The sequence below is a fragment of the Capsicum annuum genome, chromosome 8 (assembly GCF_002878395.1).
Source record: "Capsicum annuum cultivar UCD-10X-F1 chromosome 8, UCD10Xv1.1, whole genome shotgun sequence".
Classification (NCBI taxonomy): domain Eukaryota; kingdom Viridiplantae; phylum Streptophyta; class Magnoliopsida; order Solanales; family Solanaceae; genus Capsicum; species Capsicum annuum.
The window spans coordinates 158,174,077-158,191,617 of record NC_061118.1 but is presented as its reverse complement, the minus strand read 5'-3'; the positions used below and the strand labels follow the sequence as shown (position 1 = coordinate 158,191,617).

Below are 17,541 nucleotides of genomic sequence, written 5' to 3'. Positions count from 1 at the left end.
ACGCATCAAGGGAGAAGATGGTACAGTGTTGGTTGAGGATGCCCTCATTAGGAAGAGGTGGCAATCCTATTTTCATAAACTTTTGAACGACAAGGGGGACAAAGGTTTTGTGTTGGGGGACTTGAAGAATTCTGAGAAGTGTCATGATTATGGTTATTGTAGGCATATCAAGGTGGAGGAGGTCAGGGGGGCTATTCGCAGGATGCATCGGGTAGGGCGAAGGGGCCAGACGAGATTCGAGTGGATTATTGGAAGAACACTGACGGGGCAGATTTGGAGTGGTTGACAAGGTTGTTTAACATAATTTTAAGGGCGGCGAAGATGCCTGAAGTGTGGAGGTAGAGTACGATGATTTCATTGTATAAGAACAAGGGAGACATCCAGGGTTGCAACAATTATAGAGGTATCAAGTTGTTGAGTTATATTATGAAGGTTTGGGAAAGGGTGGTAGAGTTGAGGTTGAGAAGGATCGTGACTATCTATGAGAATCAGTTCGATTTCATGCCAGGTCGCTCGACGACGGAGGCCATTCACCTTGTGAGAAGATTAGTGAAGAAGTTTCGGGAGAGGAAAAAGGACTTGCACATGGTGTTTATTGATCTTGGGAAGGCTTATGATAGAGTTCCCAGGGAGATTTTGTGGAGGTGCTTGGAGGTTAGAGGGGTGCCCGTGGCATATACTAGGACGATTCAGGATATGTATGATGGTGCAAAGACTCGTGTGAGGACGGTAGGAGGTGATTCAAAGCACTTTCTAGTTTTGATAGGTTTGCACCAGGGATCGACTCTTAGCTCTTTTTTATTCGTCTTTATGATGGATGTGTTGACGCGGCATATTCAAGGGGAGATGCCTTGGTGTATTTATTTGATGATGATGTGGTATTGATCAACGAGACTCGAGAAGGAGTTAATGATAAGTTGTAGATTTGGAGACAGGCCCTTGAGTCTAAAGGATTTCGGTTGAGCAGGACCAAGACGGAGTACTTGAAGTATAAGTTTAGTGATATGTCGCAGGAGGCTGACGTGGTTAGGAAACTGGACTCTCAGGCCATTCAGATGAGGGAGAGTTTCAAGTAGCTAGGGTCTATGATTCAGGACAATGGCGAGATTGACGAGGATATCACGCATCATATTGGGGCAGGGTGGTTGAAATGGAGGCTCGCTTCGGGAGTTTTATGTGGTAGAAGGTGCCCCCGAAGCTTAAAGGTAAGTTCTACAGAGTGGCAGTCCGGCCGGCTATGTTATATGAAGTGGAGTGTTGGTCAGTTAAGAATTCCCACATCCAGAAGTTGAAGGTGGCGGAGATGAAGATGTTGCGATGGATGTGTGGGCATACTGGGAAAGATAGGGTGAGGAATGAGATTATTCGGGAGAAGGTGGGGGTGGCTTCGGTGGAGGACAAGATGCGAGAAGTTCAGTTACATTGGTTCGGGCACGTGATGAGAAGGGGCTCTGATGCTCCAGTGCGGAGGTGTGAGACATTGGCTATGGATGGTTTTAGGCGGGGCAGAGGTAGGCCGAAAAAATACTGGAGGGAGGTGATTAGACATGATATGGAGCAGTTACAGCTGACAGAGGACATGACCCTTGATAGAAAGGTGTGGAGAATGCGGATTAAGGTAGAGGGTTAGGGTGTGGGAGCGTTTCTTTATTTGTGTTTGAAGTTTCTTGTTCGTGGGTGTTGAGTGATGTCTATGTTTTCGGTTAGATAGTTTTTTAGTAGTATCTGGTGGTTGTTTTATTACCTTGTGGATACCGGTGTTAGTTTATTTTGCATATTGTACTAGTCTATATGCATTTATGTTTTGTGATTTGCTATACTGTTATCGTCCTAAGCCGAGGATTTATCGGAAACAGTCTCTCTACTTCTTTGGAGGTAGTGGTATGGTCTGCGTACACTCTACCCTCACCACACCTCACTATGTGGGAATACACTGGTATATTATTGTTGTTATTTTATTTTACTTTCTATATTAGCAATTTAAAAGAGCTTTATTTTTTTTCTACTCTATTTTTATTATTAAGTTAGTAACTGGATATATATTAGTAATAATAGTCAAATTAAAATTTCATAAAATAACTCTAACTAAAGCTTTCTTAAATTTATGTCAAATCAGTAAGGACTAAATAATATAAACGAAATGAGTATTTGTACAATTCCTCTTTACAAGAACATAATAATATCTGGCCGTGATGACATATTTTCAATCTTCTTGTAATATAAAGGAATAAAACTTATTAAAAGAAAAGAAATAGAAATAGAAAGATATTCAAATATATATATAAGGAGGAGAATAAAAAAGTAACTTAGAAGTAGTTTATTGATTGTGTTATTTTACATGTGAAGTATGGTATTATATAGACATTAAATGCCTCGGAGAAATAAGCAATCAACAGTAAGCCTTGGAGAAATAGGCAACAGTAAGTTGTCCCACATGGAAAATCACTTATTTTTTCACAACACTTCCCCTTAATTTTATTTTTTCACAACACTTCCCCTTAATTTTCATGTACAAAAAAGAATAGGATGTACATAATTGTTTGTAATATGCATTGTTTGCTGCTTCATTAAAAATCTTATCAGGAAAATCCAGTGGGATAAAACCTTGGTTAAGGGAAAAAGAGTGCAGCGCGTATTTACTCCCCTAATAAAAATATTACTTAATATCTAGGAGACGACGCATCCCAATCTTGTATCTCAACTTCTCAAAGGTTGATGTTGCCAATGCTTTAGTGAATATATCTGCTAGATTATTGCTTGAACGAACTTGTTGAACATATTATTCACCCGTTTTTTGAAGATCATGAGTAAAGAATAGTTTTGGTGAAATGTGTTTTGTTCCGTCTCCTTTGATGTATCCTCCTCTTAATTGAGCTATGCATGCGGCATTGTGTTCATAAAATATCGCTGAAATATTCTTTTTCAAAGGAAGGCCACATGTTTCTTGGATGTGTTGAATTATTGACCTCAATCAGACGCATTCTCGACTTACTTCATGAATGGCTAATATCTCAGCATGATTTGAAGATGTTGCAATCATGATTTGTTTTGTTGAACGCCATGATGTAGCTGTACCTCCACATGTAAACAAATAACCTGTTGAGATCGGCCTTTATGTGGGTCAAACAACTATCCCGCATCTGCATAACCAATTAATTGTGAATCAGACTCATTTGAATAAAATAATCCCATATCAATAGTTCCTCGGAGGTATCTGAATATATGCTTAATACCATTCCAATGTCTTCGTGTTGGGAAAAAACTAAATCTTGCTAGTAAATTTATAGCAAAAGATATATCTGGGTGTGAATTACTAGCAAGATACATTAATGCCCCAATTGTACGAAGATATGTTATTTCAGCACCAACAAGTTCTTCATCATTTTCATGAGGTCAAAATGAATCTTTATTAATATCAAGTGATCGCACAACCATCGGGGTACATAATGAATGTTCTTTATCCATATAAAATCTCTTTAAAAAAATTTCAGTATATGTGGATTGTTGGACAAAAATTTCATTCATAAAATGTTCAATTTGTAGACCAAAAATTTTTTTTGTCTTTCTAAGATCTTTCATTTCAAACTCCCTTTTCAAACATTCTACTATCTTTGGAAGTTCTTCAGGAGTTCCAGTGATATTTAAGTCATCAACATATACAGCTATTACGACAAATTCAGATTCAGACCGTTTAATAAAGACATAAGGACAGATTGGGTCATTTTTATACCCTTCTTTCAATAGGTATTTGCTAAAGCGATTATACAACATGCATCCTGATTGTTTTAATTCGTATAAGAATTTTCTGAAGCTTGATTGAGCAATTTTCTCGAGAATATTTATACGCATCAGGCATTTTGAATCCTTCGGGAATTTTCATAAAAATATCACTGTCTAATGAGCCATATAAATAGGTTGTGACAACGTCCATCAGATGCATATCAAGTCATTCACGAACTGTCAAATTTATAAGATACCTGAAGGTTATTGCATCCATCATCGGAGAATATGTCTCCATATAATCAATGCCAAATCTTTGAGAAAATCTTGTATCACAAGTCGTGCTTTATATCTTATGACTTCATTTTTCTCATTTTGTTTTCTCACAAAAACTCATTTGTACCCCGCTGGCTTTATACCTTCAGGTGTTTGGACTATAGGTCTAAAAACTTTGCGTTTTCAAGCGAAGCCAATTTAATTTTGATTGCATCTTTTCATTTGGCCAATCATTTCTCTGTCTACATTCTTCGATAGATTTTGGTTCAAGATCCTCAGCTTGTTGCATTATTTCATTAGCAATATTATAAGCAAAAATATTATCGATAATTATATCATTTTGACTTCATATTTTTCTTGATGAGACATAACTGACTGAGATCTCTTTATTTTTATTATTTTCAAGTACCTGAACCTCTTCTGAGGTTTTTTCAATTGTTATGTCTTGCTGCTCTTCTTAAGTAGTTTCCTCCATATTACGATTATTTTGATAATTTGCACCTCTTTTTTTCTGAGAATTTTTATCTTTGAAATCGATTGGTTTACCATGTTTTAATTGCGGTTTAGACTAATTTGCATTAGTCAATTGTCCTACTGGGACATCAACTCGAATGGAAGCATTAGCAGCTGGAATGTGAGATTTTGTAACTCTTGATAGGCCAGTGAATGCATCTGGCAGTTGATTTGCAATGTTCTGCAAATGAATTATCTTTTTAACTTCGAGTTCATATTTATTTGCACGAGGATCTAAGTGAGATAATGATAATGCATTCCAATTTATTTTCTTTTTCAGCTACTTATTTTTTCCCTCTAATGTTGGATATATTATTTCATCAAAATGACAATCAACAAATCTTGCCGTAAGTAAATCTCCAGTCATAGGTTCCAAATATTTTATAATAGAAGGAGATTCATATCCAACATATATCCCCAATCTCCTTTGAGGATTCATTTTTGTGCATTGGGGTGGAGCAATTGAAACATATACCACACACCCAAAAATTCTTAAACGGGAAATATTTGGCCCTTGATAAAAATTAATTGTAATTGGGAGACTTTATGATAACTTATGGGCTTTATCCGCACAAGAGTTGTTGCATACAAAATAGCGTGACCCCATAACGAAATGGGTATTCTTGTTCTCATAAGCATTGGTCTAGCGATTAATTAAAGGCGTTTAATCAATGATTCTGCTAGACCATTTTGAGTATGAACATGGGCAATCGGATGTTCAATTATTATTCCAGTTGATATACAATAACCATTAAAAGCTTGGGATGTAAATTCACCAGCATTATCAAGACGAATTATCTTTATGGTATAATCTGAAAATTGTGCCCTTAACTTTATTATATGAGCAATTAATCTCGCAAATACCAAATTACGAGTTGATAATAAACGTACATATGACCATCTTGTAGATGCATCTATTAAAACCATAGAATACTTAAATGATCCACACGGAGGATGAATAGGGCCCACATATATCACCTTGTATACGTTCTAAAAATGCAAGGGACTCAATTCCCACTTTAATTGTTGATGGTCTAGTAATCAATTTGCCTTGAGAACATGCAATACAAGAGAATTCTTTAAATGGAAGAATTTTATGGTTCTTCAATAAGTGTCCATATGAATTTTCAATTATTTTGCGCATCATATTAGAACCGAGATGGCTCAATCAGTCGTGCCAAATAATAAAATTATTTGAATTAGTAAACTTCTGATTTACTATGGCATGTGTTTCAACAGTGCCAATACTTGTGTAGTATAGGCCGGAAGAAAGAGCGGATAATTTTTCAAGTATATATTTGTTACCCGACATTATTGTAGTAATATAAAGATATTCAATCTTTTTCATCATTTGTAGTCTCAATATGATAGCATATTTTGGCGAATGTCTTTGAAACTTAATAAGTTTCTCTGAGACTTACTACAATATAATGTTTCATCAATTATCAAATTTGTTTCTCCGGTACGTAATAAGTTAGCTTTTTCGGACCCTTCAATTAATCTTGTATTATCAGATGTAGTATTAACATTCGCTTCATTCATAATCAAATAAGAGAAATATTTCTTATTTCTTAAAATAGTATGTGTGGTAGTAGGGTTGTGCAGATTTTGGTTCAAACCGTTAACCCAAACCAATAATTTATTTATCGGGTTAACAATTCATTTTTTTAACTTATCGGATAGGGTGGAGGTTTAAAATTTTTCATTAACAGGTTATCGGTTCGGGTGGCGATTTTCCTAAAATTTATATCGGGCCACCCGATAATCCAATAGTCAAATATGAGTCCATTATAATTTACATTTCCCAACTTTCCAAAGGCCCAACCAATTAATGAATTAAATCCCATTTCCCAAGTCCAGTAGGCAGTAGCCCACCGTCATTACTTACCCTAGAGGGAGAAAGGAATTCATATTTTATTTTTGATTTCACAATTCACTCCGCCTCTCACTCTCTCACTTTCTCTGTTTCTCAAAGTCCGATAATATCAGTAGACCCAAAGACGGCCAAAGACGATTTGCTGAATTTTATTTTTGATTTCACAAGTCAGTCACTACGCCTCTCACTCTCTCACTCTCTCTGTCTCTCAAATCGATAATATCAGTAGACCCAAAGATGGTCAAAGACGATTTACTGAAAACTGAAGAGATTCAAGGTTCAACCTCAAAATTTACTGAAAACTTAAGAGATTAGAGACGGCCAAAGACGATCTGTTGCTCGGCTGTTGTTGTTGTGCTCACAGGTAATAATTTATGTTAGTTGTGATTTGGGGTTTTTGGTGTATGTCTATGTTAGTTGTTTGTTTGAAGTATTTGGACTGACAGTGTTGACTTTTTTTTGTGGTGATTAATTTGAAATTTTGTGAATTGTTGTCATATTTGAATTTTTAGGGTTCAGGATTTTTTGCTGATCTGTTTGTGGGTGTGTGAATTATGGGGTTTCTCTCAAGTTTCTGATAGTTTAGTTTAATGGGTATTGATAGTTACTTCATTTTGTTCATTTTTGATAAACAAATTAAGCTGTTTGTGTTTTACTCACGGTGAGATAGGTGTATGGTGCTTATTTTGTTATATTTTAACAAATTTCTAGTGGGGTTTACTTGACTGATTGCATGTTTGGCTAAGGTTCTACTATCAACTCATTTTTAAGAAGTGGGCTTTTCAGAAAGTACTTGTGATGAGAAGAAGTTTGTGTTTGATCGAAAAATAAAAAAGATATTTTCTAATCAAAAAGTTTTTGGTCATGTTATGTTGTAATTTTGTATTTAGCTTATTTTTTGATTGTTTTTTGTTTAAATCACAGTCACGTATACAACTAGATGGCACAAAATAGTAGAGTTGATAAAGTGATTGGTGAGAGTATAGCTTCTGATTCGAATGTAGTTGAGTCTAAATCAAAGAAAGAAAGGAAAAAAAAGATTTGTTGCGTGGGATCATTTTACTTCTAAAGTTGATTCAGAAGAAAATAAAAAGGGTGTGTTTAATTATTGTAAACATGAGTATTTAGCTAATACAAAAGAATATGGTACGACGGCAATGCTTGGTCATATAAGAAAATGCAAAAAAATACCTTATAATGTTGATACTAAGCAATCAAAGATAGCATTTCAATCGATTACAGGGGGTAACAAGGGTGATGTATCAATTGTTTCATGGAAATTTGATCAAGAAGAGTGTAGAAAAGCATTGTCGTATGGTAATTTTTGATGAGCTTCCTTTTAGATTTGTTGATAAGGAAGGCTTCAAATAATTTATGAAAGTGGTACAACCTTTGTTTTAAATTCCTTCTCGTACAACTGTTACTTGTGATTGTTTTGATCTCTTTGATGAAGAGAAAAATAAAATGAGGAGCATTTTTAAAGACACTAAACAAAGAGTGTGTATAACGACTTATACTTGAACTTCTGTGCAAGAAATTAATTATATGTGTATTACTGCTCATTGGATTGATAAAAATTGAACTTTGCATAAAAGAGTTATCATTTTTTATTCAATTTCTAGCCACAGAGGTGAAGATCTAGCAAAGGGAATTGTTAAGTGTTTGAATGAGTGGGGATTGCATCGAATTTTCACGGTTACTGTTGATAATACTAGCTCAAATAGTGTGTGTGTGGCTTAGTTGTCTAAGCAATTGACTAAGTGGGGGACCAATCTTATGGGTGGTAAGCATCTTCATGTTAGGTGTATGGCGCATATCATAAACCTTGTCATTCAAGATGGTATAAAAGAAGCAATTGTTTCAATTGAATGAATTAGGCAAGCAGTGAGATACATTAGGCAATCTCCTACTAGATGGAAGAACTTTCAGGAATGTTGTGTAGATGAAAATCTTGCCAAAAAGTCTTTATGCTTAGATGTTCCCACAAGGTGAAACTCCACCTACTTAATGTTGAACAGAGCTATTGAATATGAGGGTGCAATTTTGAATTATGCTGATCATGATATTGGTTTGGCACATCATCTCGAGTTTGGCTATATCCGTGTGTGTGATGGTGATAGTGATATTATGGATGAAGAACAACCTGCAAGTACACTTTTGAGTAGTGATTGGGATAGCGCTAAAAGAATTGCAAAATTTTTTGAATTATTTTTTAAGCTCACTTTGAAGGTTTCTGGATCATTGTATATTACATCAAATATTTATTTTCTTAAAATTTATCAAGTTAGTTTTTGCTTGACAAAATTGATATCAAGTGATGATATTGTGTTGGCTCAAATGGCAACAAACGTGAAGAAGAAATTTGAAAAATATTGAGACGATCCAACAAAAATGAATAAGATGTTTTTTATACCTTATTTTTGGATCCTCGTCACAATTTTACCACTCTTAATTTTGCACTTAAGAAGAAGTTTTGGGATAATGCACCAACTATAGAAAAAGATGTGCGAGAGTACATGAAATCATTGTTTAATGAGTATTCATCGTCTGCTTCAAAAGACAAAAGTAGTAAACTATCTTCAGAAGTGGAGGTTTCTAGTTCAAGCTTTATGGCTGATATTGGTGACTTTTATGAGGAGTTAAGTAGACACACATCTAGGAGTGGAGCCGAAAAATCTAAGTCGGAGTTGGATAAATATCTTGCAGAAGATATTGAAGTTGGAACATCCGATTTTAGTGTATTGCTTTGGTGGAAATATAACTCGGCTAGATTTTCTTTCTTTCTGAGATGCCTCGAGATATTTTAGCTATTCCTATTTCTAGTGTAGCACCAGAATGTGCTTTCAGTACCGGGGCGCGTGTTCTTGATTTATTTAGGAGTTTATTAGCTTCTAAATTGGTAGAATATGTAGTGTGTCTACAAGATTGACTTCGAAGTGAATCATAACCTATAAGTATCGAGGAGGATTTAGATTCTCTCGAGCAACTTAAACAAAGTAAAAAAATCTTGTATTTGGTGAATTATTCATTTAATATTTTTATAGCTTAAGTCTTGAGTTGTTCTTTTAATTTATTTAGATTTAGCCAAAGTTAGAAAAGAACCTAGCATTGATGACATATAGCAACTTGAACAAGGTAAGGTAAGAAAAGAGCCTTGCATTTGATTTCTAATTTATGAAATTTGCACACTGAATATCTGATTTTTGGCTTCTGAAATTTGCAGTTTTGCATTGTTTTCTGTTTTCTGGAATTTGCATAATTATATTTCTGGTTCTATTGTTGTGTTGCATTAGTTGGTTGTTGTTGTCTGTTGGGAACAAAAGTTGTTAGTCTTTGAAATGGACTGTTGATATGTTGCATTAGTTGGTTGATGTGTTGCATTAGTTGCCTGTTGTTGTGTTACATTAGTTGGTTGTTGTTGCTGTATTGCATTAGTTGAGGGTAGTAGATAGTATTTTGGTTTTTGATTTTTGCTGCTTCTTGGGTGTTGATAACTATCTTGGGTTGTTTGGTGAAAAGTAGTAGTATGTACAGTTTGTTTGCCCAAAATTTCCTTAGAAATTAATATATGAGAATTTTCTAGTTTTATTTGGCTATGCACTTTGAAGTTGACAATATTTCTGATGACTTTGAGCTTTTTAAATCTTGAACTGTTTAGCTTCATTCGCTATGTTTTAGTTGTGGTATCTTATGCTCCTATTTGTTTGACTTGGGACATAAACCAAGAGAAATTACAGACGCTACTACACTTGATCTGAACTAAGAGTAGATTGACAGGATGTGCAAAACTTACTTTTAGAAGTGTTGTATAAGACTATAAGCAAATTGGACTATTGGATAAACAATTGTGTATCCCTGTTGATTTATTTATTTTATTTATCTTATATAGTTAAAGTTGTTTAGGGTATTTTTAATATCTTTGTTTCTCTATTAATTAGGTTTTATCATGTCGCAACGTCGTGGTCCTAAAGTTCGATCACCTGTCTGGAATCACTATCAAAAGCTTGAAGAAGATGATGATGGAGGGTGCAAAGTGAAGTGAATTCATTGTGGTAATGTTTATAATTACCATCCACGACATACTGGGACTATCTGCTTGAGGAATCATGTTGATCGTTGTTTGGAGAGGATGCAGTATCGTGCTCGTAGTATAAGACTTGAGTAGTAATTAGTATTATTACTATGTTTGAAATTTGAACTTAATTTTCAACTTGTGTGAGCCTGTGGTTGTGACTTTTAATTTGAATTTTTCTATTCTGTTTGTGTTAGCAGTTTTAAATTAATTTGTGACTTAAGTTTTAATCAGTAGGGTCGTAGGCAGTAGCTTACTAGCTTTGGACTTCAACTTAGATATGTTTAACGTTAACGGTTAATCCGATAACCATGAAAAATCGATAAACCGATAACCTATTAACCGATATCTTAACGGTTCTTTAACGGTTTAGCATATATACAAACCGATAATAAGTAAAATCGATAATTTTCAAAATCGAACTGAACCGATCAATATGCAGCCCTATGTGGTGGAACTATTTATAAGACATATATTATCGTAATTGATTTTAGATCCAACTGATGATTGGGGAATTTCCATATTCTTCAAAAAATATATATATATTATAAGAAATTTGAAAAACTAACATAAGAAATTGCATTAGAAATGTAGAAATTAGAAATACATAGTACTTTAATAAAACAAAAAAATATAATTGCAAACAAAAGAAAACAATAACTTTCTTTATAATTTATTGGCAAAATGGTTCAGTGGACTCTTGTACTATGTCCGTTTTGTAATGTGGATACTTCTACTTACATGTTTGTCATTTGGACCCTTGAACCCATTAAAAATCAACATTTTAAATTCTTTGACCGTTGACCGAACCTATGTGGCATTAAAATGGCTGACTAGGACAAAATGCGTGATTACACGCGCTTGAGATGCGAGTGAGAATTATTTTTTTGATCAATTTTATATTAAAATAATTTTAAAAAATAAAAATAAAATAAAAAAACCGCAGTTGTGATTAGAGCTTCAGGGATGCTCTAATATAAAGGGAAAATCAAGAAACCAAGCAAGGATAACAAAGGGCCACCACCAACTTTAACTGAATCCTTTACACCAAAAGGTCCCCCAGAAACTTCATAGAAAATCAGAGCAATAAGAGGCAGTAAAGATAATTTTGGATTGTTCTTATCATTTGCAGTGTTCTTGACAACATGAGTCACCATTCCCTCCTCACCCATAAACACAAGGTTGGGTGTGAGAATCTTCAGGGAAACACAAAAAAGACAACCCACCCAACACCAAGACTGTTATTATACAAAGATAAGAGGCTTCACTAATCAAAGATCTTGTCAGAATCACGATCATAAACAATTTTCTCAATTGAACAAAAAGCAGTGATGCTGAAGACGCCATGATAACATCGCAGATTTTGCAAAATGAAATTTCATCATCTCCAACGTAAATTCGTGAACATACAAGAACAGAAACAGATGGAGGAGATCATTCCGCTCATACCATTCAAATCCCAGCAAAAAATGACACCCGTAACACTGTTTTCCATTCCGAAAAAGACCGTAACTCCAGCGATGGAGAAAATTCCGGCTAACCTCAAAACTCTCAATGAAATTCGATTTCTAGGGAGGTAAGGAGTGTTTTCAATGCAAAAGCCCCAATTGATTCAACTCCAAACGATTTCAATTTAAAAATTGAATTTTTGAAACCTAATCAAAACCAGTGAAAAATGAAAAATGAAAAATGAAAAATTAAGGAGTAATTCTCAAAATTTTTACCATGATTCAATTGAACAAGTATCTGAAAGTGATCAAATGACTAAAGCTCCATCAAAGGTATGTTCTAATTCATCGAATTTGATTTTTGATAATCCGACAGTTGTGAATTTGGCTGAGCATGGTGTTCGGAGTAACACCAATGAAATTGATCAAAGTTTAGCCACTCATTTTGATATGTGGAACATGAATTTAAAAATGGAGAGATGGATATGGAGAAGAGAGAGTGGAGAGATGGAGAAGATGCAAATTAAATTTTAATTTTTTTTATTCTCAATTTAAAATTTTTATTTTTTAATATTTAATTTCTTATGTGGCATTTTAAAAATGATGTGAAATTTAATGTAGTATTTAAAATGACGTGAAAGCTGACGTGGGACGAGTGTGCTACACCAACCAAAAGTGTTTAAAATATTATTTTTAGTGTGTTTAAGGGTCTAGTTGACAAACATGTAAATATGGGTATCCACATTACAAAATAGACATATTACAAGGGTCCACTTAACCATTTTGCCTAATTTATTCTCCAATAAGGTGATCAGTTCTTCAATCAATATCCTCAAAGAAATCTCCAACTCTCAAATGAGTAATATCTGAGAGGCCCTTAAAGTCGTCATCTTTGTAAGCAAGATTTGCCTCAATATCATTGTATGTATTTGATGGAGCTGCTTCATCATCATCACCTCGAAAGGTCAAGTGCACTTTCACATTACTATTTTTCTTTTAAGGGAAACTTGATAAAGTTTGGCAAAATGATCAGGCGTACGACAAGAACGTGTCCAATGACCTTTCATACCACATCGGTGACAAATATTAATTTTACCCTTTGAAGGATTATTTTGAGAACCTTTATTATTGTCTTGTTTATTTTCACCATTATGACGATAATTATTTCGTCCTCTTCCACGTCCTCGCCTACGTCCACAACTATGGCCTCAACTACGGCCGCGATAGTAATTTTGCCCTATTTCAGGCTGATCAAGCGTTGCTACAACATTCGCTTCAAGGAATGGAGCAGATCCAGTGGGACGAGCTTCATGAATTTTCATTAACAAAGTATTATTCTGTTCTGCCACAAGTATGCATTTAATCAATTCAGAATATTTCTTAAATCCCTTTTCACGATATTGCTGTTGTAGCAATATAAGAGAAGCATGAAAAGTGGGAAAAAAATTCTCTAGTAAGTCCTCATCAGTGATGGTCTCTCCACATAATCTTAATATTAAACTTACTTTATGAATAGCAGAATTATACTCAACTATGGTTTTAAAATCTTGAAACCGAAGGTGTATTCAGTCATATTTAGCTTTCGGTAATACTGTCAATTTTAGGTGGTGATATCGGTTCTTCAAGTTGGTCCATAATTCAAGTGAATTTTTCACAGTTAAATATTCAGTTTTTAATTCTTCGTGGAGGTGATGACGAAGAAAAATCATAGCTTTTGCCTTATCTTGACTTGATGTGTTATTTTCTTATTTAATAATATTCCCAAGACTCAAGCGTCAAGGTGAATTTCAGCATCAAGGAACCATGATAAATAATTCTATCTAGTAATGTCGAGTGTCATAAACTCAAGTTTTGATAAATTTGACATAGTGAAACTATCATAAAAGATTAATAAGTTAGATATAATGATACTTTAAAATAACTATCTCAAATAGATTTAAATAAAATTATAAATTATTGTAACCTAGAAGTGTTAATTATGCAGTCCAACAAAATTTTAATCATAAAAAAATATGTAATATTGATCACAAGTACTTGCATATAAATCGTTAAAACGACATTATTTAATAATAATGATTATTTTAATTCCAAACTTAACATAAATAGTATAATCAATATATGTCCTTCAAATATCAATATTATGGAGTTAATGAACAAAGGGACAAGAAAATTTAACAAATAGATAAGAGCATTTTTTTTTGAACTTGTGAAAAGTTATGAATAGTTGATTAAGTAGTTTGGTTGTCCTTATAGTATCTAGTAATCAACACAATTCTACGTGAATAACTATCATATTAATTTAAATTGAATTTCTAATTAGAGATAATACATCAAAACACCCCTAAACAGGCCAACGTTCGGAGCGCGCAAATGTCGAAGCATGCCGGAGGCGCGCGCGCTGCCTGCCACAATCGAGGAGACGGCGCTCCACGAGCGTATCGAGAACCCGGGCTTTGGCCGCCCTCCAATCCACGCTGGTCCACGCCCCGAGTCGATCGGCGAACCGACTCGTCGTCGTTCCATATCCGATCGGGGCGCATCGCCGGCCCCCATCCGCTTCCCTCCCGACAACTTCAAGCACTCTTTGACTCTCTTTTCAAAGTTTTTCATCTTTCCCTCGCGGTACTTGTTCGTTATCGATCTCCTGGCAATATTTAACCTTGGACGGAATTCACCGCCCGATTTGGACTGCATTCCCAAACAATTCAACTCGTAGACAACGCCTCGTGGTGCGACAGGGTCCGGGCACAACGGGGCTCTCACCCTCTCTGGCGTCCCCTTCCAGGGGACTTGGGCCACGTAGGATCTAAAGTAAGTTTTAGCTACAAGTTTAGGGATGTTTCGATGTATTATATTCCTCTTTTTTTCATGAATATGCTTAATTTAAAAAAAAAAAAGATGTAATTGATTCTTTAGCAATATTAATTGTCTGAAGGTGATAGTAAAAAAAAATATATGCCTGAAGAAGAGTTTTGTATTAATAATATGTTGTAATATAAAGATCGAATAATAAAACTTATTAAAAGAAAAGAAAGAAATTTAAATATATAGAGAGAAGAGAAGAGAAAAGTAATTTAGAAATAGTTTATTGATTGTGTTATTTTAAATGTAAAGTAAGAAATATTATATAGGCATTAAATATGTTAGAGAAATAAGCAATCAACAGTAACCCCGGGAGAAATGCACAAATCTTTAATTAATTATTTTTGGAATTTTCGGAACTCCAACTTAAACGAACATTTTGATCATTGCATAGCATAATTGGGTCCTCATCAATAGCTTAAATATGCCATTTATCCTCATCAATCATATTTTGGGCTAAATCTACCCAATTTTGATGGATAAATTTGTCCCTCTTCCGTTACCCTACTATTTCGCGATTCTTCTTCCCCATAGTCATGGCATGGGCGTGAAGATAGAAGAATACGAATTGACATGCAACTGTAACTACAGGCTATACAACGTCACCTTCGAAACCAGCGTTACTCGTTCTGCTTCTACTGTATCCGCATGGATCAACAAAATCGAAATCGCTAACGAATCTCGTCTCCACCGTCTGATCGTCGGACTCGACGTCGAATGGCGTCCGAACTTCAACCCGGTCGCTACTATCCAACTCTGCGTCCTGCCTTATTTACCAGATTATCCACTCCTCTAAAATTCCCCGCAAACTCCAAAGCTTCCTTGAGAACGATGACTACAGATTCGTATTGCTAGTGATGAGAAAAAGTTGTGGGAGGATTATGGACTTCAAGTGTCGAACACGGTTGATCTAAGGGAATGGGCGCCGGCGGAGCTGAATGAGAAGAGGCTACTGAAGGCAGGGCTGAGATATTTAGGGAAGGAAGTTGCGGGAATTGAGATTGCGAAGCCGAAGAGCGTGACGGTCAGTGATTGGGATCAACGTTGGCTTACCTCTAAGCAGATATGTTATGCTTGCCTTGATGCTGGGAGACTCTTAAGTGCTTGGTATTAGATAATAATAATAATAATGCTTTATGATTCTCCACTTTTAACTAATTCTGAATCGTAATTCACAAAAGTAGCAAAATTATGTATGTAAAATATCAGTAATGTTATTTTCTTCTAATCAAATTGTAAGTGTGCGCACGTATGGAATAGTGGCGGTGTATAATTACTATTGTGTTAAAATTTTACTGAAATTTCAATAAATAGTTGATATGAACTCGTAAGCTTAAGAGTATACTTGATAAAATCCTTAAAGGTTGAACCGTAAAGCTTAAATCTTGGATCCGTCTACGACTACATTCTAAAAGAAAGTAACCTTTTATTCATCAAACAGTACTGACATGAACTTTTAATGAAGACTAGAAAAGGTTGCCTTATAAGTGTTGTACATTATACATTCTGGTTTTATAGATTGTAGAAAAAACAAGCTTTTACTCTAAAATGTTTACATCACTCTGTTCCTAAATGTATTATCATACTTTGTAATCACTTTTTAACCACAAAATCTTGTAAAAAATCTCATCTGTAATCACTCTAGCAAGACTCTGGCAAGGAGTCTTACATTGAGTTTTCTTTCTCAACTTCTTGATCATTTTTTAACAATTAAATACCTTGTCCAGTGTCTGATTTGATAGCTGTGACGGGCGGAGCCAGTTTTTCAACTAAGGGGGTTCAATATTTGAAGAAAATCTAGTCGAAGGGGGTTCAACGCCTATTATAGATACATAAAAATAATTTTAATCATGTATAAATGATATATTTCTCCGTCAAAGGGGACCCCTACCAAAGGGCTAGCTCCGCCCCTGGCCGCCTGTGATAAGGATTGATTATAATATTGTTTTGTGCTTAATAGTTTATGGCCTCATAATGGATCCTGAGTAAAACCAAATGAAGCCTTGGTACTTCCATTTTTGTCTTCATTGTCTCATGTCCACATGATTGTTGATATTTCACTTATTTTAAACTCATTTTCCTTTGTTCAATATCTAGACTTTTATTTGCTCTTTCTTTTGTTTTTTGGGACCCATGTTCCTTATCACCTCACTTTCCCAAACAATTTTATGTCACTGTTGCAACTATGGCAAAGCTTTGGATTGAAAAGTCATTAGTTTATTCCTAGATTTGGATCTCAATGAGGTTCCTCATAGTCAAACATGTGAACTTAAGGTTTACTTCCATAATTAGATAATCAATAGTTAAGCACCTAGAAATAATAGAACACTCAAAATTATAGAACACTCAAAATTTACACAAGTCATGACTTTTTTTCCATGGATATTAAACTCATACGGCCACCACCAAACCTGAACAAATTAACCTAAACCTTAACGTGCACTTATAGCTTCTAGATTATAAGACCCCACTTTTTATGCTTTTTTGCAAAATTTCTTACCTGGGATCTAAATGCCATTCAATAAGAAAACTCCCACCTTCAAAGCAAGCCAAAAAAGAAATACTAATAAACTATATATAAAGAAGTAGTTCACAAAAGAGAGAGATAAAATGCCATAGATTTAACATTCTCAAGATATAAGTAGGAGTGCCTCTCTTGAGTACATACCAAACTTTTCTTCGTATGGCGGATGAGTTCAGAGGCAGATTTAGAGCTAAGAGGATTGAACTGAACTCACAACTTCCAACTCAAACTATATACTATGCATATGCAA

The 17,541-nt window shown here is 34.8% G+C and overlaps 1 protein-coding gene across 1 annotated transcript; it reads left to right on the top strand.

The window, feature by feature from the left end:
- The first annotated feature begins 15,242 nt into the window (after window positions 1-15,242).
- Window positions 15,243-15,881, top strand: LOC107879401. Its single transcript, XM_016726445.1, has 2 exons — window positions 15,243-15,506; window positions 15,609-15,881. Exons 1-2 carry the CDS (start codon window positions 15,243-15,245, stop codon window positions 15,879-15,881), a joined length of 537 nt encoding a protein of 178 aa, XP_016581931.1.
- The last annotated feature ends 1,660 nt before the right edge of the window (window positions 15,882-17,541 follow it).

Excerpts from the sequence above, each read along its gene's own strand:
- LOC107879401 (XM_016726445.1), top strand. The coding sequence starts at position 15,243 with ATGGATAAATTTGTCCCTCTTCCGTTACCCTACTATTTCGCGATTCTT. Across the intron at positions 15,507-15,608 it reads GGCGTCCGAACTTCAACCCG|ATTCGTATTGCTAGTGATGA; the intron begins GTCGCTACTATC and ends CGATGACTACAG.